The 22,116-nt window shown below is 41.4% G+C and overlaps 1 protein-coding gene and 1 pseudogene across 1 annotated transcript; one reads left to right on the top strand and one right to left on the bottom strand.

Moving 5' to 3' along the window:
* The first annotated feature begins 2,899 nt into the window (after nt 1-2,899).
* On the top strand, nt 2,900-4,688 carry LOC124045139 (lysophosphatidic acid receptor 6-like). The gene is made up of 2 exons (XM_046364381.1): nt 2,900-3,027; nt 3,357-4,688. Exon 2 carries the CDS (start codon nt 3,445-3,447, stop codon nt 4,426-4,428), a length of 984 nt encoding a protein of 327 aa, XP_046220337.1. The 5' UTR covers nt 2,900-3,027; nt 3,357-3,444; the 3' UTR covers nt 4,429-4,688.
* An 860-nt stretch (nt 4,689-5,548) lies between these two features.
* Nucleotides 5,549-20,524, bottom strand: LOC124046885 (annotated as a pseudogene).
* Nucleotides 20,525-22,116: the final 1,592 nt, after the last annotated feature.

Below are 22,116 nucleotides of genomic sequence, written 5' to 3'. Positions count from 1 at the left end.
TTGATGTTGTGAACATGAAATACAGAAGGATCTAATTTACATAAGTATTCATACCCCCGAGTTTATACTTTGTAGATGCACCTTTGGCAATGATTACAGCTGTGAGTCTTTCTGGGTAAGTCTCTAAGAGCTTTCCACACCTGGATTGTGAAACATTTCCTATTATTATTTTCAAAATTCTTCAAGCTCTATCAAATTGATTGTTGATCATTGCTAGACAACCATTTTTAGTTCTTGTCATATATTTTCAAGCAGATTTAAGTCAAAACTGTAACTGGGTCACTCAGGAACATTCACTGTCTTCTTGGTAAGCAACTCATTGGGTAGATTTGGCCTTGTGTTTTAAGTTATTGTCCTTCTGAAAGGTGAATTAATGTCCCAGTGTCTGGTGGAAAGCAGACTGAACAAGGTTTTCCTGTGATAAGACCATTCCATACATTTTGTTATCCTGAAAAACTCCCCAGACCTTAATTATTACAAGCATACCCTAAACATGCAGCCACCACTATGCCTGAAAATATGAAGAGTGGTACTCAGTAATGTGTTGTATTGGATTTGCACCAAACATAAAACTTTGTATTCAGGACAAAAGTGAATTTCTTGCAAAAAACTTTGCAGTATTACTTTAGTGCCTTGTTCCAAACATGATGCATATTTTGGAAATGTTTTATTTTGTACAGGAGTCTTTCTTTTCACTCTGTCATTCAGTTTTCTCCTATCACAGCTGTTAAACTCTAACTGTTTTCAAGTCATCATTGGCCTTATGGTACCATTTCCTGAGTGGTTTCCTTCCTCTCTGGCATCTGAGTTAGGAAGAACAACCTGTATCTTTCTAGTGACTGGGTGTATTGATACACCATCTAAAGTATAACTTCACCAAGCTCAAAGGGATACTCAATGTCAGTTTTTTCCCCCTCTCTTCTTTGTGAGGCATTGGAAAACCTCCCTGGTCTTTGTAGTTGAATCTGTGTTTGAAATTCCCTTCCCGATTGAGGGTAGTACAGAGGGTAGGGTAGTACAGACTGTACAGATAATTGTATGTGTGGGGTACAGAGATGAGGTAAACATAAAAAATCACGTTAACACACTGTTATCGCACACAGAGTGAGTGCACATTTTTACTCCTGAACATATTTAGGATTGCCCTAACATATTGACTCAAGACATGTCAGCTTTTCATTGTTATTTCATTTGTCTCCTCACACCCTCAGTAAATATGTATGGTTTCTGACCCTCATCTGAATGCAGAGATTCCATAGTAAGCACCACTTATCAGCTCTCAACCCACTTTTCACACAGGTTAATTACTAAACCCTCACATAGGCTACTTTAGATATATACACCGCTTGGGAAATTACAGTGTATGGAGTTACCATCAAGTGAGCAGCTACAAAATATATCTTAGCCCTCGCTCGTGTCTTGTGGCTGTGGTAAAATGTGTCGAACACTGATAGAGGCAGTGCTCTTCCCACGGGCGCCGAAAACGTGGATGTCGATTAAGGCAGCCCCCTCACACCTCTCTGATTCAGACGGGCTGGGTTAAATGCGGAAGACACATTTTCAGTGGAGTACATTCAGTTGGACAACTGACTAGGTATCCCCCTTTCTCTTTCCCTCCTCTCGGGGAGGGTGGGATTAGATGCTGTGAACGACTGGTGAGTACAGCAGCAGCGTTGCTAGGCAACAGCACAGCGGAGAGGGGGGGGGGCTGGAGAGTGAGGGTAGGATGAGAGAGAGAGCTACTTCCTGGCTTCAGCCATCATCTAACTTGATTCTGTGACTTATCAGCCGTGCATTGTGGGTGTGACTGTGTGTGTCAGCCATCCATCATGCTGTGCTTGGCCAAGAAGACTACAGTACATCTGGCCGGTGATTGCTGCCTGTGTCCAACCGACTCTGGCTGTGTTGGATTCTCCCTGGTGGTGATGGGGGGGGTTCCCATCTGTTCTTATAACCAGGTCCAAACCAGTTGTCTACGGTTTTCAGGAATAGTTCACAACATGAACAGCACCTGATTATTCTCTTTGAACAACCCTTACAGTACAAATCAATAATGGATTTCAGTAACATTCCAGTCATCCAAGAGGATGAAAGATATGCACTGCTGGATATTCCATGATGATGATATACATGGTATTGAATTGTTGTGTGTAATTTAGCATTCTTTTTTTAGAGAATAACAAAAAATAATTAACAAAATAATGATTTGAATGTCAACGTCAAAACATCCTATTTTGGATTCAATTACATTTTAAATTACATTTTGAATAACATATAAGCATCAGTACATCGACTAAGCCATAAAGCCCTCACAGCAAATATATGGATCAAAATCCCTTTCAATAATTATGCTTTTGAATTTTGCTTTACTGTCAGCGGTATGGCTTGTTGCTGTGTTGCAGACAATGATATGACCAGCAGTAAAGGACATTTGACTTGTGTTAAGCGCCCTCCAGTGTTGAAGAAGAGTCAAGACACCCAGAATAGCATATCAAATGCACTGACAAGTGCCACCAATTTGACAAGCTTAGCATCATTTAGTGAGGACACAACCCCCAGGGAAGTATCAAGGATCCATTAAACTATCATGCAAGTTAAGTAGAAGATTAAACAGTAGGTCAATTATAAAGTAAGTCAATCTTAAACTGACCTTGTGGCAAGGGCATGGCTTGTATGTGTTGACAGCTAGTCCTGTACTGTTATTAATGAGGTCTAACACCTTCAACTAAAATAATAACGAGGCCACGACATGACAGGATGATTGGTGTCTGATACAACCCACCCATGGAGGAGCACAGTACATGCACTGAAGATTTCCTGTGTAGTTTGATATAGCACTGAGCACCACCCACTCACGCGACAGAGCTCACAAAGAAATTTCCATGCCCATGACACCAAGCTCATATGAAGGTGTGGGGGGAAACAGACAATGCATTTGTTTAGTGCTCATGTTTATTAGCCTACTATGTAATAATTAGCTGACTTTTTTTGGTGGATTTGTGGATCCAGCGAGTGTTCTTCAGAAACGCAAGTACTTTTTTCTTTAAACATACTTTATCTTTTACCAACACAGTTTACGTGATTCAGTCATAGTTAAGAATTGTAGCCTATAGTCACAGAATACAGCCATCATCACACGGTGTTCATAAGTTGAAAAATATCTTGATAGTTTCAATTCGATGACTAAAATGTAAATCAGATAAAGAAATTCAAACAGCAACTTTTTTACAATGGAAGCTATGATTGTATTGGTGAACTACGGCATGATAAGTCAAGCAAGCAGAAGATAGGATGAGAAATATCTTCTGTAAAACATCAACAGTGATAATATCTGACCGTGAACACTTTCACCATAGGTTCCATAATCAGCAAAGGAAAGCAGAAGTAAACTCTCCCACTGGCTCTGTCACCTACAAGCTCATTTTTATTATCCGACCTGAAACAATGAATACATCTGTTGGAGATTTCCCTGGCAACTGCAGTACCCCAGCAGACTACCAGTTCTACCTCTTCCCAGCCGTCTACAGTCTGGTGATGGCACTGGGCCTGCCAGGAAACGTGGGAGCCCTCTACATGTTCATCTTTAAGATCACTCCCCGCACCTCATCTAACGTGTACGTGATCAACCTGGCCCTCGCCGATACCGCCATCCTCTGCACCCTTCCCTTCAAGATCCACTACTTCCTCAACAGAAACGACTGGGTATTCGGAGACATGGCTTGCCGCATTACAGGAACACTGTTCTTCGCCAACATCTACATCAGCATCGCCTTCATGACCTGTATCTGTGTGGATCGATACACGGCCGTCGCCCATCCTCACATCTATCTGAGGCTCCGGAACTCGTGTTATACTGTAGTGGTGAGTGTGGCGGTGTGGGTGGTGGCGGGGGTGGCTGTTCTGTCCTTCATCCGAGTGGGACCTCTGGACAGCAAACCTGGCGGAGGTCGCCCCCAGCGCCGTAGCTGCTTTGAGAACTTTTCAAAGCACGAGTGGGACAGGCGTGTGGCGCCGTACAGCTTATTCAGTCTCGTCTTCGGCTCGCTACTGCCCTCTGTGGTCATCCTGGTGTGTTACCCTCTGGTGGCACGGCGCATCGCTCTCATCCGGACCAACACGGCCCGCGGAGCCCTGAGGGTCATCTACACCATCCTGGCTATCACCCTGCTCTGTTTCCTGCCGTACCATGTGGTTCACTTCCTGCACCTGCTCCGCCGTCAAGGGGCCATCCATCACTGTCCCTATGCCAATGCCATCTACAATGCCCGGCAGGTGACTCTGGCTCTGGTCAGCCTCAACAGCTGTCTGGATCCCCTGCTCTACTACTTCACCACTAGTCGCTGTAAGTGGAGTCCCTCCATGGCCAGGTTCAGATGGATTTGGGCCAGGAGGAATAGGGGGCTCTATACCATTGCTGTGGCACAGTGAATGGTTTGGATAAACTAGCTCCAACTCTATCCAATCAGCTAATGTAATTGTATGCTTTTTATATTCTACTCACAAACTCTGAAGCCAATTGATGAAGCAATTTTTTTGCCATCGTAAACCACCAACCTTTGCATACATGTAGAGTTGAAGTTGGAAGTTTACATACACCTTAGCCAAATACATTTAAACTCAGTTTTTCACAATTCAGGACATTTAATCCTAGTAAAATTCCCTGTCTTAGGTCAGTTAGGATCACCACTTTATTTTAAGAATGTGAACTGTCAGAATAATAGTAGAGAGAATGATTTATTTCAGATTTTCTTTCATCACATTCCCAGTGGGTCAGAAGTTTACATGGACTCAATTAATTCCTCTTGACAGAGCTGGTGTAACTGAGGCAGGTTTGTAGACATCCTTACTCGCACTCACTTTTTCAATTCTGCCCACAAATTTTCTATAGGATTGAGGTCAGTGCTTTGTTATGGCCACTCCAATACCTTGACTTTGTTGTCCTCAAGCCATTTTGCCACAACTTTGGAAGTATGCTTGGGGTCATTGTCCATTTAGAAGACTCAATTGCGACCAAGCTTTAACTCATGTCTTGAGATGTTGCTTAAATAGATCCACATAATTTTCCTACTTCATGATGCCATCTATTTTGTGAAGTGCACCAGTCCCTCCTGCAGTAAAGCACCCCTACAACATGATGCTGCCACCCCCGTGCTTCACGGTTGGGATGGTGTGCTTTGGCTTGCAAGCGTCCCCCTTTTTCCTCCAAACATAACGATGGGCATTACGGCCAAACAGTTATATATCTTTGTCCCCATGTGCAGTTGCAAACCGTAGTCTGGCCTTTTTGAAGGTAGGCCTTGAAATACATCCACAGGTACACCTCTTATTGACTCAAATTATGTCAATTAGCCTATCAGAAGCTTCTTCAGCCATGACATCATTTTCTGGAATTTTCCAAGCTGTCTAAACGCACCATCAATTTATTGTATGTAAACTTCTCACTTATAATTCACTGTATCACAATTCCAGTGATAAGTGAAATAATCTGTCTGTAAACAATTTTTGGAAAAAGTTATTGTGTCAAGCACAAAGTACATGTCCTAACCGACTTTCCAAAACTATAATTGGTTAACAAGAAATTTGTGGAGTGGTTGAACAACGAGTTTTAATGACTCCAACGTAAGTGTATGTAAACTTCCGACTTCAACTGTATGTATTCAAGCTTTGTACAATAGACATACGAACCTTCACAGAAAGCTACACTGAACAATGGGATCATATTGAAGACAATCGCGATGGAAGTCCTTTCTTCAGCAGAGTAGACAGAAAGCTCCCCAGATCTTCATCCTACAAATAAAAGCCAGGTTGACATCATTTGGATTGAAATAGACTCTCTGAGAATGTGACGGAGTAGTTTGACTTGTGATTAGTACATCTACTCTATCAGGAAACATACTAACCTATAGTGTATTTTGATCATATCATTGACATTTACATAGTGTTTATCTAAAAAGGGTTAGATTCGAAAAGGTACTGGCTTGTGGTCGCTACATGTACTGCTGTAGCTAGATGTTTTTGGTCAAAGAAGTGCGTCACAGGATATGGCGACGGTGACTCAAGTTATAGAAACCCCAGGACTCTTAAGGTTGTGGGCTGCGCCATAATGTGTATAGTGCAACAGGGTTCAGTTAGCACCGTAAGCACACTCCAAAGCTCGAACTGCCTCCAATCACATCTCTTTTCAGTGGTGCAACTGGCTAGTATGTTGTCGAACAGACGGTCACGCGTGTTTGCGATGCAGACCCTGGTTCAAGCCATGTATGGACAGTGTACCCAGACACTGTGGTCTGGCACAATAACACTCATTTCCAACACCCGTGCTCCTTACCTGATAGCTCTTCAGCTGAAGAGCCTGGGAGGTGCTGGATGCTGTAACCTTTCAGTAGACTAGAACAGAGGCAATACAGAGAGAAATGGGAGAATGAATCATTCATATTAGTCCTCTTACTGTAACTTTTGTTTGTGATACATGTATACATTTCTTTGCTCAAGACATATAACAAACTTTGTACATTGTATGCCCAAGCTTTACCCAAATAAGAATAAAAATGGTCAACTTTGTCTTACTGTACCTATTGAGGTGTGTGTAGATCCTGATGAGGGTGTCAGGGTCACTGTACGCGTCGTGGGGCTGCACTCGGCAAGTGAAGCGGAGCTGGTGCACTTTGAGGCCCAGCTCATTAAGAGCTTGCTCTGGAGAGACCAGCCGAAGACTCTACACCCAGGGAGAGCAGGGGAACAAATGGGGGAGAAGTGAACCAAGGGCAATAATAGGACAAAAACTTGCAAGGCCAAAGGCCGAGAATAAGACACCCTGAATTACAAACACTAGCAACTGGTCATCTAAATTGTTAAGGTTTTAAAAACAATTGTAATAAATGCAACATTCTTGGACAATGCATGAAGATACTCTAAACTATTCACATTTTTGTCATCTATCAGATATCGACTGAATTCTAGCACATCATTTTTTTTACTGGTAAGTACAAATAATGAATGGAATTCAGTGATTCGGGTGGGAATTCAGGTATTCAATTCACTCTCAAATGTCACTTCTTTTTGTCTTAGAATGCACTCATGTATACTTTTTCTTATTGAATCAGGTATTTTTTGTGTGTATGTTAAAAATCAGGATATTTGTGTCTCATCTGAATAAATACATTGGTTCCTTTGCATATATGAATAAATTAACATAAAGGGGAGGAACATGGCTACAAACACAAAACAACATTTGCTCTGTCTACACTACCTGCACTCGAATGTGCGGTCTAGACTGCCTCATTAATTAGTTGTCACATTCTCTTGCATAATTCAACAAGTGTGTCAATAACAGGATACCCTCAGATTAAAATTCAACACAAGTGGCTCTAGGTTACACCTATCTAAACATATTTTACATTATTATGTCTGATCTCACAAACATCACTATAATCCAAGTGTTCATTTTCGGATGTTTCATTTCAGTGCATCGACTGTATTAAATAACTTTTTACAAATCCACAAACAATGAACACCGATCAAAATAAATGGATAATACCAGGGCTGTTCAGTGGGGAGAAAACCTTTTTGTCCCCACTGCGAAATGTGAACTTGTCAAATAATAAGGCTGTTGTTTTCTGTTGCAAAACATTTCGCCGTGTCCTACTACTAAACACTACCCAGAGCTCCTCAAACATGTGGCACACACTGCAATTCTATATCCTTTTCTCTAACCCCCTGACATTCTTGATACAGTTAGGGTTACAAGGACATCTTGGTGTCACTCCCTGAACTGCTCGATCTTGAAGAACTTGAACAACTCTTCTTGGCTGGCCTCTCCGTGCACCAGCAGCATGTTGCGAGGCTCTGCCATGCGGAAGAGCTGCATAATGCCCTTAGCGTCTGCATGGACGCTGAACGACATGTACTCCACCTGCAGGGGTCACAGACAGAGGACAAACTCAGCAGGTTAGCTCACCGATCTCAATTTCAACGTATCCATTTGATATCTATTACTGCAGTAACATCATGATTATACATCAAGTTCAATATAATCTCATCTTGTATTAGAGTTGGTCTATTTTCCATCTCCAGTTTCTTTTGACCATTCAGGATCTTGTGTCAGTCTGATGGTGCCTTGCACACAATACCCAGTCATGATCTGATAAACATAAAATGAAAAGTAGGATTGTTTTTCTCCCCAACTTCGCAGAAATGGGTATTTACTTCAGCTCTGTAATCTACATCAAACTTCAAATTATTAGCCCGGAATTTATTTGCTTAAATCACTGAACACAACAGGTACTTGATAGAGAGAGGCTTCTTGAAAATCTGTAGAGACCGGCCAGCATGCAACATTCCTGACCATGGAACACACATTTTTCAGTAGTGATATTTCAATCATTTCATTTAGAAAGTCGCACACTGTCTGCTCCAACACAATTTAATGGATAAACCTAATAATAACAGATCTACAGTGACTATGTAGAATATTCACTGGGGTAAGAAGAATAGTATCTATAATGGACAAATTATTGGAATTGTCTGTATCTAAAGCATATCCATGCCTAAACATACATTCAACTTTTGCAACTGTAAAGTAATGTTATAGTAGTAGCATACAAAAATATGTTTCTGCCCCATTGGTCCTTGGTTGTCTGCATAGGAGCGATCAAAGGCCTTGATGTGTTTGAACTCAAACGTGTTTCTCTGTTCAAAGGTTTTTCTGATCGGTCCAGGTGATGAAGAGTTTGTAGAGGTGATTGGCTTTCTCGGTGAGCCCTGTGGAGAAGTAGATGGGGGGCCTTCATGTTCATCCGCTCCCCTTGGAAGGAGAGGAGAGTGTTACTGTGAAATCATTTTCCGAATTGCCTAACGCCAAATCAACACACAATTAATGGCATCTTAACAAATGGACACTATGATCACAATACTAATTGAACTGTCAAATTAAACTCGGAATCAAAACCTTGCCAGAATGTTTCCAATAGAATGCACAGTTCCTGAGCTCTTCCCAGGGCAAAGACTGGCATCAGAACCTGAGAGCACAACATTTCCTCCATTAGTTCTAGAGAGACAGAATTAGCTAAAGGGACAGAAGAAACCTGTGTGGTGGTCCTCACCTTTCCTCCTCTCTCCACTGCCTCATGTACTTTCTTCAGGAAGTCCCTTTCCCTGAGTCACAGGAGGTGGTGGCGTAGGTAGACTCTGAGATGAGGATGTCAGGCCGACCACGCAGCCCTATGACAACACAGAATGGAAATGGTTTATTATAGAACACATAAGCATGGATCTAAATCATTTGAGCAAAACCAAACCTCATTTACAGTACCACACGTTTAGTTGACTAATTGTGTTTAAAATGGGAAATGAGAATGTTATAAAATGTTGTTGTCCTTGAAAACATAACTTCAGAATGATTAAATTACTAATATGTTGTTGATTTACAATTTTAGGAACTGTTGAAAAAGTTGCCCATTAACGGAATGCAATTAAATCAAAGCTAGAGATAACGGACAATGGAGAAATAATATGGGATTTTTCAAATCTGTGCAAATCCAAAAATCCTTTCAAATCCATATCATTATTCACTGTATGACTGTTATCTTCAATATGTTTCATAATATCATTCAGTACATGTAATTGTACTGGTACTTTAAGCATATAAACTGAAAACATGAATTTACATGCATTCTAATATTCATATTTTTACACGTATCATATTTTATTAATATTTGATATCAGTCCTAACTTCCATTGTAAGTTAATGAAGCAGACATAATGTAAAAGCATGTATAATTTTTTCGATGACTGAAAAAGTCTATGCAAATTTCAGTACAAAATTAGTTTACGCTAATTGGGCAACAACTGGCTGGTTGAGATGATTGTGATGCATTGTCAAAGTTAAAATCATGCACATAAACAACATCTTAATTTATGGCCTATGTTGAGGCTACATACAAATTTTGACGAAAAATACATTTTCTCATACTTTTTCTTGGTGTGCCAGTTAAAAGGTTAAACAGCCATTTTGTAAAACAGTTTTTCCATAAAAAAGGTAAGAAACAAATCATAAAATTATTCAAAAATTTACAATGCAGAATAAAGGTCCTATTATGTATGTATGACCACTAGGGCAGGGCAGGGCCAGGAACCGCCTCCAGCCTTTTAGAGGCCCTAAGCGAGATTTGACGGTGGATAATAAATAAAAAAAGTTCATTCAAAAAATGTCAGTCAAAAATGTGGTTTTCTTGTGTTTTGTACAATGTATTTGGAAAGTAATTCAGACCCCTAGAATTATCCAACATTTTGGAACATTACAGACGTATTTTAAAATGGACTACATACATTTTTTTTCCTAATCAAAAACACGTTTTCAGAATTTAAAAAAACGACAGAAATACAGTGCCTTGCGGAAGTATTCGGCCCCTTTGAACTTTGCGACCTTTTTCCACATTTCAGGCTTCAAACATAAAGATATAAAACTGTATTTTTTGTGAAGTATCAACAACAAGTGGGACACAATCATGAAGTGGAACGACATTTATTGGATATTTCAAACTTTTTTAACAAATCAAAAACTGAAAAATTGGGCGTGCAAAATTATTCAGCCCCTTTACTTTCAGTGCAGAAAACTCTCTCCAGAAGTTCAGTGAGGATCTCTGAATGATCCAATGTTGACCTAAATGACTAATGATGATAAATACAATCCACCTGTGTGTAATCAAGTCTCCGTATAAATGCACCTGCACTGTGATAGTCTCAGAGGTCCGTTAAAAGCGCAGAGAGCATCACGAAGAACAAGGAACACACCAGGCAGGTCCGAGATACTGTTGTGAAGAAGTTTAAAGCCGGATTTGGATACAAAAAGATTTCCCAAGCTTTAAACATCCCAAGGAGCACTGTGCAAGCGATAATATTGAAATGGAAGGAGTATCAGACCACTGGAAATCTACCAAGACCTGGCCGTCCCTCTAAACTTTCAGCTCATACAAATCAAATCAAATGTATTTATATAGCCCTTCGTACATCAGCTGATATCTCAAAGTGCTGTACAGAAACCCAGCCTAAAACCCCAAACAGCAAACAATGCAGGTGTAGAAGCACGGAGAAGGAGAAGACTGATCAGAGATGCAGCCAAGAGGCCCATGATCACTCTGGATGAACTGCAGAGATCTACAGCTGAGGTGGGAGACTCTGTCCATAGGATAACAATCAGTCGTATATTGCACAAATCTGGCCTTTATGGAAGAGTGGCAAGAAGAAAGCAATTTCTTAAAGATATCCATAAAAAGTGTTGTTTAAAGTTTGCCACAAGCAACCTGGGAGACACACCAAACATGTGGAAGAAGGTGCTCTGGTCAGATGAAACCAAAATTGAAGTTTTTGGCAACAATGCAAAACGTAATGTTTGGCGTAAAAGCAACACAGCTCATCACCCTGAACACACCATCCCCACTGTCAAACATGGTGGTGGCAGCATCATGGTTTGGGCCTGCTTTTCTTCAGCAGGGACAGGGAAGATGGTTAAAATTGATGGGAAGATGGATGGAGCCAAATACAGGACCATTCTGGAAGAAAACCTGATGGAGTCTGCAAAAGACCTAAGACTGGGACGGAAATTTGTCTTCCAACAAGACAATGATCCAAAACATGAAGCAACATCTACAATGGAATGGTTCAAAAATAAACATATCCAGGTGTTAGAATGGCCAAGTCAAAGTCCAGACCTGAATCTCCATCCAACCTCACTCAGCTCGAGCTGTTTTGCAAGGAGGAATGGGAAAAAAATTCAGTCTCTCGGTGTGCAAAACTGATAGAGACATACCCCAAGCGACTTACAGCTGTAATCGCAGCAAAAGGTGGCGCTACAAAGTATTAACTTAAGGGGGCTGAATAATTTTGCACGCCCAATTTTTCAGTTTTTGATTTGTTAAAAAAGTTTGAAATATCCAATAAATGTCGTTCCACTTGTTGTCGATGTCGATTGTGTCCCACTTGTTGTTGATTCTTCACAAAAAAATACAGTTTTATATCTTTATGTTTGAAGCCTGAAATGTGGCAAAAGGTCGCAAAGTTCAAGGGGGCCGAATACTTTCGCAAGGCACTGTACCTTATTTACATAAGTATTCAGACCCTTTGCTATGAGATGTTTCTACAACTTCATTGGAGTCCATATGTAGTAAATTTAATTGATTGGGCATGATTTGGAAAACCACACAGCTGTCTAATTAAGGTCCCACAGTTGACAGTGCATGTCAGAGCAAAAACCAAGCCCTGAGGTCAAAGGAAACATCTGTAGAGCTCAGAGACAGGATTGTGTCAAGGCACAGATCTGGGGAAGGTTACCAAAGGTTACCAAGGTCCCCAAGACCACAGTGGCCAACATCATTCTTAAATGTAAGAGGTTTGGAACCACCAAGACTCTCCCTAGAGCCGGTTGCCTGGCCAAACTGAGAAATTGGGGGAGAATGGCCTTGATCAGGGAGGTAACCAAGAACCCAACGGTCACTCTGACAGAGCTCCAGAGTTCCTCTGAGGAGATGGAAAAACCTTCCAGAATCACCTCTGCAGCACTCCACCAATCAGGCCTTTATGGTAGAGTGGCCAGATGGAAGCTATTCCTCAGAAAAAGGCACATTACAGTCCGCTTGGAGTTTGCCTACAGGCACCTAAAGGACTCTCAGACCATGAGAAACAAGGTTCTCCGGTCTGATGAAACTAAGATTGAACTCTTTGGCCTGAATGCCAAGCGTCACGTCTGGAGGAAATCTGTTACCATCCCTATGTTAAAGCATGGTGGTGGCAGCATCATGCTGTGGGGATGTTTTTCAGCGGCAGGGACTGGGCGACTAGTCAGGATTGAGGCAAAGTTGAACAGAGCAAAGTACAGAGAGATCCTTCATGAAAACCTGCTCCAGAGCACCCTGGACCTCAGATTGGGGCAAAGGTTCACCTTCGGGACAAGTCTCAATATCCTTGAGTGGCCTAGCCAGAGCCCGGACTGGAACTCTATCTAAAATCTCTGGAGAGACCTGAAAAATAGCTGTGTAGCGACGCTCCCAATCTAACCTGACAGAGTTTGAGAGGATCTGCAGAGAAGAATGGGAGAAACCCCCCAAATGCAGGTGTGCCCAGAAGACTCAAGGCTGTAATCGCTGCCAAAAGTGCTTCAACAAATACTGAGTAAAGGGTCTGAATGGGGTATTGTGTGTAGATTGATAAGAAAAAAACGATTTAATCCATTTTACGATAAGGCTGTAACGTAACAAAATGTGGAAAAAGTCAAGGGGTCTGAATACTTTCTGAATGCACTGTAATTCCATATTTTGTTATAGACTGAATTATTTTTTTTTAAATAATCCCCCAGCCATCTACACACAGTACCCTACAATGTCAAAGTAAAAACATGTTTTAGAAAAAAATATATTTTTGTATTGAAAGTTAAATACAGAAATCTCTAATTTACATAAGCATTCACACCCCTGAGTCAACACGTGCTAGAATCACCTTTGGCAGTGATTACAGCTGTGAGTATTTGTGGGTACGTCTCTAAGAGCTGGGCTGTAAAATATTTGCACATTCTTAAAATAATTATTCAAACTCTGTCTAGTTGGTTGTTGATCATTGCAAGACAGCCATTTTCAAGTCTTACTATAGATTTTCAAACCGTTTGAAGTCAAAACTGTAACTAGGCCACTCAGATACATTCAATGTCATCTTGGTAAGCAACTCCGGTGTATATTTGGCATTGTGTTTTAGGTTATTGTCCTTCGGAAAGGTGAATTTGTCTCCCAGTGTCTGTTGGTAAGCAGACTGAACCAGGTTTTCCTCTAGGATTTTGCCTATGTTTAACTCTATTCCATATATATTTTTATCCCCCATTAAAAACCCAGTCCTTCCCGATGACAAGCACACCCCTAACATGATGCAGCTACCATCATGCTTGAAAATATGAAGAGTAATACTCAGTGACGTGTTGTGTTGGATTTGCCCCAAACATAACACTTTGTATTCAGGAAACAAAGTTAATTTCTTTGCCACATTCTTTGCAGTTTACTTTAGTGCCTTATTGCAAACAAGTTCTGGAATATTTTTTATTATGTACAGACTTCCTTCTTTTCACTGTGTAATTTATACTGAACACAACATGTAAAATGTTGGTCCCATGTTTCATGAGCTGAAATAAAGATCCTATACAAAAATAATATTTCTCGCAAATTTTAAGAACACATTTGTTTACATCCCTGTTATTGAGCATTTCTCCTTTGCCAAGACAATTCACCCACCTGACAGGTGTGGTACAGGGGCTTGCAAAAGTATTCTCCCCCTCGGCATTGTTCCTATTTGGTTGCCTTACAACCTGGAATGAACGCAGATTTTTTGGGGGGTTTGAATCATTTGATTTACACAACATGCCTACCACTTTGAAGACGCACATTTTTTTTTGTTGGGGGGGGTGAAACAAACAAGAAATAAGACAAAACAACAGAAAACTTGAGTGTGTACGGCTTAAAGTGGTCCTATGGACAGATACTCCAATCTCCGCTGTGGAGCTTTGCAGCTCAGGGTTATCTTTGGTCTCTTTGTTGCCTCTCTGATTAATGCCCTCCTTGCCTGGTCCGTGAGTTTTGGTGGGCGACCCTCTCAAACATAAGAGGATAAAAAAACTAAGAAAACAATAGAACTGAAAGACTATAAAAGCACCCTAAGGCAAAGCAAAGCTAAAAAGTTGTGTTTTAAGAGCTATTTTAAATATGTCCACAGTTTCTGTCCCACTCAGGTTCTCTGGCAGACTATTCCAGAGTCTGGGTGCATAGTAATTAAAGGCTGTCTCTCCATGCCTCTTTGTCCTAGGCTTTTAGATAGTTAGCAGGCCAGTGCCAGAGGACTTGAAGGACCTACTGGGTACATAACTCAAAAGCATGTCTGATATATATTGGGGTGCACAATCGTGGATGGATTTAAAAACCAATGGATGAATCTTAAAATGTACTCTAGAACTCACAGGCAGCCAGTGCAGAGACTTTAAAACAAATGTAATGTGTGTTCTTTGTATGGTCTTGGCCAGTACCCATGCTGCAGCATTCTGTATGTTTTGCAGTTGACCAATGGCTTTCTTGGGACCAGACAGGAGAGCATTAAAGTAGTCAAGTCTGCTTGTAATAAAAGTGTGGATGAGTCCCTTTGTATCAGCCTGAGAGAGAAACATCCGCACCTTGGCAATGTTAATCAGGTGGTAAAAAGCTATTTTGGTCACATTCATAATGTGTCTTAATCACACACACATCCCTGCCCACGAAGGTTCTGGACAGAGGCTGGCAACACGATAACACCAATAGGAGGAACAGACTCAGCTCTTGCCTAGCAACAGCGACTGATTGTATTTCTAGGATAAACAAGGACTCCGCCTAATTGGAAGGTATAAACATATGCTTGCGTGAATTGTGTGTCTGCTTTTCTAGCTGCAACACTCAGTGTGGTGAATAAATCTACACTGAACTTTGCAGCTCAGACTCTCCTAAGGGAGGTGATTCCATAATGGCAGAATCAATGTTGTCATACTATCAGAAAATGACCCATGCCTTGCAGTGTGTGTATTCACAGGTAAGAGTAGCACACGAGCAACGGAACCCCAGGAGATAACCGCGAGCACGGCCTGAGTCTGGGGGACCGAGTGTACATCAAAGTCCACCAAGCCGGTGTGTTTGGAGAATAAACGCTGGTCCGGACCCCAAACGGTACCCCTCACCGCGCCTACAGAGGTGAAAACCACAGCCTCTCTCTGATGGATCCATACTTCTCATGTGAAATGAGATCCGTTCTGACTAATGGGTAAGCTGGAAGAAGAGCTGGAGAAAAGGAGACTGGAGAGTAGGCATTATGTTAAGAAAAGTGTTGTCCTAATAGCATCCGTGTAGTGATAACCGTATTCCTAGCAGTAGTGATTTAGGGGAACAATGATAATGACTGCATTTCAATGCCAGTACAATGGATAGGAGAGTGGACAGATGAGAGGGTGCATTGGGTGATAAGTGCTGTTAATGTCACAGGTGCGAAGCAGAACATTAATCACTGCGGACATGTTGTGTGGGTTGTTCTAGGAGAGTAAAAAACAAACCAGTACTCCGAGGGTGGGTTCTGCCCCGGGCGGAGTCGTTGTGTTGCAGAAATGGATCTGGAGAGAGCAGAACGGCACTTCATGTCTGAAGAACTAGATGAGACCGTCCCTCCTACTGTACCTGTGGAAACACCGCCCTGGTGTGGGGGAAGCGGTGAAAATGACACTCTTGAAACCATATGTTTTCACATCCTCCCAGAGAGAAGGGAGCAGGAAACCCACCCCAGACATGACATAGATGTTCAGCCTTCTGAGAGTAGCTCAGGGCTGAGTAGTCAAAAGAATGTTTGTTCCCCAAATGCCGATAGTGTATCAAGTTAAAGATGGAAACACAGACTCTCTTTGGGGGGGGGAAAGCTTCTCCTACCCAATAAAATTCTGTGCTGGGATAACACAACTCTAAGAAACATGTTAACCGAGCAATACGCTAACAAAACTACAATTGTAGTGAAATTCGTTGATCAAATCAAATCATTAGTCACATGCACCGAATACAACAGGTGTAGTCATTACAGTGAAATGCTTACTTACGAGCCGCTAAACAATCCCCTTACGAGCCCCTAAATTGACCAATATGTGCGAGCAAAACACTACTGGCAGCATCATTTTGGAACAGACGGTTATCTAATGGAAGAGCCTAGAAGCAGATAAACAATCTTAAGGGGTGTTAGACTCAGACACGGGTGAACGGGCGATAACAGCACCTTCCAACCATGGTGAAGTGTTCACCAAGGCACTAGTGGTGAATGACACACCTATAAGAGAAGTGAATGTCACTCAAATTGAATTCATTTCGAGTTTCGACTAGCAGCGTGAATAGATTCACCGTGTCATTGATAGTGACTGCAGCTGTGGAGGGTGGAAGTGTAAAAGGGATAGCCAAATCTGTTCGAGATGCAGTAGTAACCACATGGTCATGGACTAAGGGACAAATTATGTGGATAGTTGAATATACAGCTTGGGCAATGCTAGACAAAATTGTTATCTTAATGGAAGGGGCCTTATTTTACCATGCAATCAAAACCTGAATGTTAAAGCCATACATATGGCTTCCCGTGAATACATGGTGCAATTAAGTAATTACAAAGCTCGTAGTTTGCTATGACAACCAAGTACGAGGACGAAGGAGAGGGAGCGAGTGTGTTCTCTCTGATCATCTGAAGGGAAGTCTGGGGTAACGTGTGAGGGAAACCAATAGAGTCCCAGCAGAAGATCTAACATCCCATTGGCATGGAACAGATTGCCCCAAACTAATTCTCATCAAGGGTGGTGTGAAATTATTAACACGCATTTTCTTTCTCTGCTCAAGTCATTGTGTTTTATAGGTGGTGTGGAACATGCGAGTGATCGCTGGTCCAGAGGGAGGACTTTTGAGCCTGTTTTAAGTCGGGTGTACGCTACGTGATTTTGGCCCTGGTTTCGCTGTCCCAGACAAGTTTTTGGGGGTATTGTGGGAGCAAAACTCATGACTATGATTACATTTGCATTATTAGCAGCATCTAGGCTGTCCACTTTGAAGAGCTGAGACAGAATAAGGAATGGAACATATAGGACCAGGGCCCCGCTACCATTATAACATATACGGCTGTCAGATATGGGCGTTAACAAGCAAGAACTGAGATGGAAAGATAATGGTGGAGAAAGGTCAAGGGAAGCTATTTTCATATAGAGGGAGGGGACTCTATATGTTATGCATAGACAGAATACTTTTAAGGCAGGACTCTGTAATATAATAATTTTGTATTTTCCATGGAAGGGCTCGGCTCTGTTAGTCTAAATTGAATTCACAAGTTCCGGTATCTGTGTAAATATTTGACTCAATATTTTCCACAACAGTATCTGTACTTTACTATTTATATTTTTACAACTTTTACTTCACTGCACTCCTAATGAAAATAATGTACTTTTTACTCCACACATTTTCCCTGACACCCAGAAGTACTCGTTACATTTTGAAAGCTTAGCAGGACAGAAAAATGGTCCAATTCACACACTTACCAAGAGAACATCCCTGGTCGTCCCTACTGCCTCTGACCTGGCAGACTCACTAAACACACGTTTCGTTTGTAAATGATGTCTGAGTGTTGGTGTGTGCCCCTGTCGATCCGGAAAAAAAAACTATAATGCAAATCCTGTCTCTAACATAGATGGTTCACAAGTTAGAATATTTACTCAGAGAATTTAGCATGGTTAGAGTGAATAGAATGTCAATATGACCGTGGTCAAAAAGTGGTCACTGCCCAATAGAACTCTGCTACTGCTCTGCGGCCAGAACAGTGCCAACTTCAAAAATCAACTGACAAGCTAGCTAGTGGCTGCAGGTTCCTGTGTGATAACATTGGGTTTTTCTAAATTAATTTAAATACAAAACAAATTAGGTCTATGTATTTATTGATTTATAAAGCTAAACAGACTGAATTTCCATATCTACCCTCCCCGAAGACAATCGGTCTAGTTGATTGGTCCAAACTGTGGAAACGCCTCATAATGTTACTACCTCCCAATGCCGAAAATGGAAGTGATACAACCAAGAGCAGGGCAGGTTAAACTACCAACGGTCACAACAAACTTAGGTTCTTATTTCACTCAACACGGTTAAATACAAGCATATTAAGTTTATAAAATGATAGAGAAGAATCTAATGATTAGTTGAATGTGATTCATAATGACATAGGGCAATGAAAACTACGTTTAGACATTCATTTATTAGCACCCTCTTGAATTTACCAGTATTTCACTACATTCTAAAGCAGTGAGTGAACTCCTTTTATATTCATGTTTCTAAAGGAAGTAGATAAAGAGCCAAAGTCGACTCTCAGTTCCTGGTAAGGTCAGGCGATTTTCTGTGGAACTAGGGCAAAGAAAGACGTGGAGGTGAGGACAAAGTTGAAGAGAGAAGAAACCTCTGAGAGGGGGGCTAGAGGTGTTCATCCCAACAATACTCAAACTGAGGTCTTATCTCATACACACATATCCCTGCCCATGAAGGTTCTGGACTCAGGTTGGCCCACGATAACACCAATAGGAGGAACAGACTCAGTTCTTGCCTACCAACAGAGACTGATTGTTTATCCTAGAAATGCAAGGTGACTCCGCCACATTGGAAGGCATAAATATATGCTTGTGTGAATTGTATGTGTGTTTTTGCAGCTGCAAAACCCAGTGTGGCGAATAAATCTATACTGAACCAAAACGATTTAACTGAGTTACAGTTCACGTAAGGAAATCAGTCAATTGAATTAAATTAATTTAGCCCTAATCAATGGATTTCACATGACTGGGAATAGCGATATGAATCTGTTGGTCAAAGTTACCTTAGAAAAAAGGTCAGTGGATCAGAAAACCAGACCGTATCTGGTGTGATCACCATTTGCCTCATGCAGTGTGACACATCTCCTTTGAACAGAGTTGATCAGGCTGTTGATTGTGGCCTGTGGAATGTTATCCGACTCCTCTTCAATGGCTATGCGAAGTTGCTGGTTATTGCTGGGAACTGGAACACGCTGTCGTACACATCGATCCAGAGCATCCCAAACATGCTTAATGGGTGACATGTCTGGTGAGTATCCAGGCCATGGAAGAACTGGAACATTTTCAGCTTCGAGGAATTGTGTACAGCTCTTTGCTACATGGGGCCGTGCATTATCATGCTGTCCTTGTGTTATGTAGAAATCTGGGAATCGTCTCTGGAAAGACAACAATGGCACAATAATGGAACATCATAAGGACCAAAAGATTATCTGAATTACACAATGGGACAGTTACATTGAGAATCATGCACCTACTTACATCATTGAAACCCATGTGCATCCCACAATCAAGCATAATATTTTTCCCCCCAATTGAGACAAGGTTGCAGCCGTTGCCAACATCCTGTCCAGCACCTGAGTAGGGACAGATGGACGAGGTACAAACAACATCTCATCCATAATGTTACTGATTTCTTAAACGTGATGGCAACTGACCATTAAGATTGAAAGCCCAGAGAACATGCATAGGATCATCTCCACTACGAACCAAAATGAGCAGTTATTGCATTTTAGCACACCAGAGGTACATTAATTTCCAAAGGAACGTTGCATTTGCCTTGCAGCATTGCATTGCAGAGGCAGTTGCATTGAGTTCTGTGTGGTGCATATGTTGGATTTGTTGAATGTATGCTTCAACCTGCACGTGAATGTTGCACTTCTATTGCACTTATCCAGATAATGCTGCACTTATCCAGATAATGCTGCGTACCATTTTGCACAAGACACTGTAGGTGTGATCAAGGTGAAAGGAATGTAAACTGCATGTGCATCCAATGCATGTGTAATGACCAAAGCTAGCGAGCTCTAGCCAGAGAGATAGAGGCTTCAAGCTTCACGCCTCGATCACACCGATCACACCGACAGTGTTTTTGCGGAAAGTGGTACACAGCATCATCATCATCTGTATGTGTGCAAGAAAAGTTACACATTCACCTTCTGCTACCATTTCTGTCAAGCCATCTATGCATATGTTCGATACATCCCATCTGTGCACCACACAAGACCTACTGCAACTGCCTCTGCAACGTTCAATTGGAAATGGATGTACTTCTGGTGTACCAAAATGCAATAACACTGTCGGTACTTAGGTAAAAAAATACTTTAAAGTACTCGTTTTTTGGGGGGGTATTTATTATTGACTACTTTTACTTCACTACATTCTCGAAGAAAAGGTGTATATTGAATTTTTGTTGCACACATGTCTAGATTATGCAAAGTACTCTTTTGCGAAAAGACACTGTTGGCGTGGTGTAACTGGATCCACAATTGGTCTTCTCCAGCAGGTTGCGTTTTTTTCCGCACACCAAGCGATGCGTTTTTGTATGGAGCTCAATGAGAGTTGTTTGGATGTTAAATGACAAAACAAAGTCATTGATGACAGTTACCAGTCTTGTTCGTGCCATCTTACACCCATAACAAGAGTGTCTAATTTAGTTTAAAAAAATATGGAATGGCTTATTTGCTCGAATATAACTTTTGTAACGATTTGGTTGTTAGGAGTGTACCGATATACTTTGGACACGTGACATCCCGGCAACTTTGAGGAAAAAAACACTGTCGGAGTTGTGCCTGATCGTCACTAATCACCACAACCATAGTCTTACACCCAAACAATTTCTGAAATTTATCTTCTTAAAATGTGATTTTATACCTAACCTTAGGACCAAAAAGCAAGTATAGCTTTCATGACAACTAGTGGAAACAGTTGTGCCTGTTGTTCACACCCGTATATGCCCTCTCGTCGGCTAGAATGGTCCCTGATCTTCTGTTTTTGAAGAAATGTATTTCCATTGTTAGAGCGGCCTCTGGGACTGCATGAAGCGAGACGGTGGTTGAAAGAGCGCGCTTTGAAATGGAAAAGTGTTGCGGTAGCTTTTGATAAAGAATAACATCAAGTGTGATGCAGTGTTGAGCGCCACATCCCGAGGGGTTCGAGCTGATTGTGACAGACTGTTAAATGGCATCCCTCGAGAAGACAATAACAATATGTATGTCAGAAGTGTAGTATAATCATAAGGAGACGTATACTTGGATTACGGAGGAGGAATGGAGGTCTAAGAGAGAGAGGGGGGAGTATGAGTCGGTTAAAATAAAATGGTAGAAAGCCTTCCAATTTCTCGCATGGAATAGCCCTCATTCCTCAGCACAAGAATAGTCTGACGAGTTTCAGAAGAAAGGTCTTTGTTTCTGGCCATTTTGAGCCTGTAATCGAACCCACAAATGCTGATGTTCCAGATACTCAACTAGTCTAAAGAAGGTCAGTTTTATAGCTTCTTTAATCAGGAAAACAGTTTTCAGCTATGCTAACATAATTGTAAAGGGTTTTCTAATGATCAATTAGCATTTTAAAATGATAAACTTGGATTAGCTAACACAATGTGCCATTGGAACACAGGAGTGATGGTTGCTGATAATGGACCTCTGTATGCCCACCCGACTAGCATCACTAACCTGGACGGTTCTGACTTAGAATATGTGGACAACTAC

Source organism: Oncorhynchus gorbuscha, linkage group LG10 (assembly GCF_021184085.1).
Source record: "Oncorhynchus gorbuscha isolate QuinsamMale2020 ecotype Even-year linkage group LG10, OgorEven_v1.0, whole genome shotgun sequence".
Classification (NCBI taxonomy): Eukaryota; Metazoa; Chordata; class Actinopteri; order Salmoniformes; family Salmonidae; genus Oncorhynchus; species Oncorhynchus gorbuscha.
Note: the sequence above shows the minus strand (reverse complement) of the source record. Positions and strands in the feature narration are given on the sequence as shown.

What these genes read in the sequence shown, in the direction of transcription:
- LOC124045139 (XM_046364381.1), top strand. Translation starts at nt 3,445, where the DNA reads ATGAATACATCTGTTGGAGATTTCCCTGGCAACTGCAGTACCCCAGCA.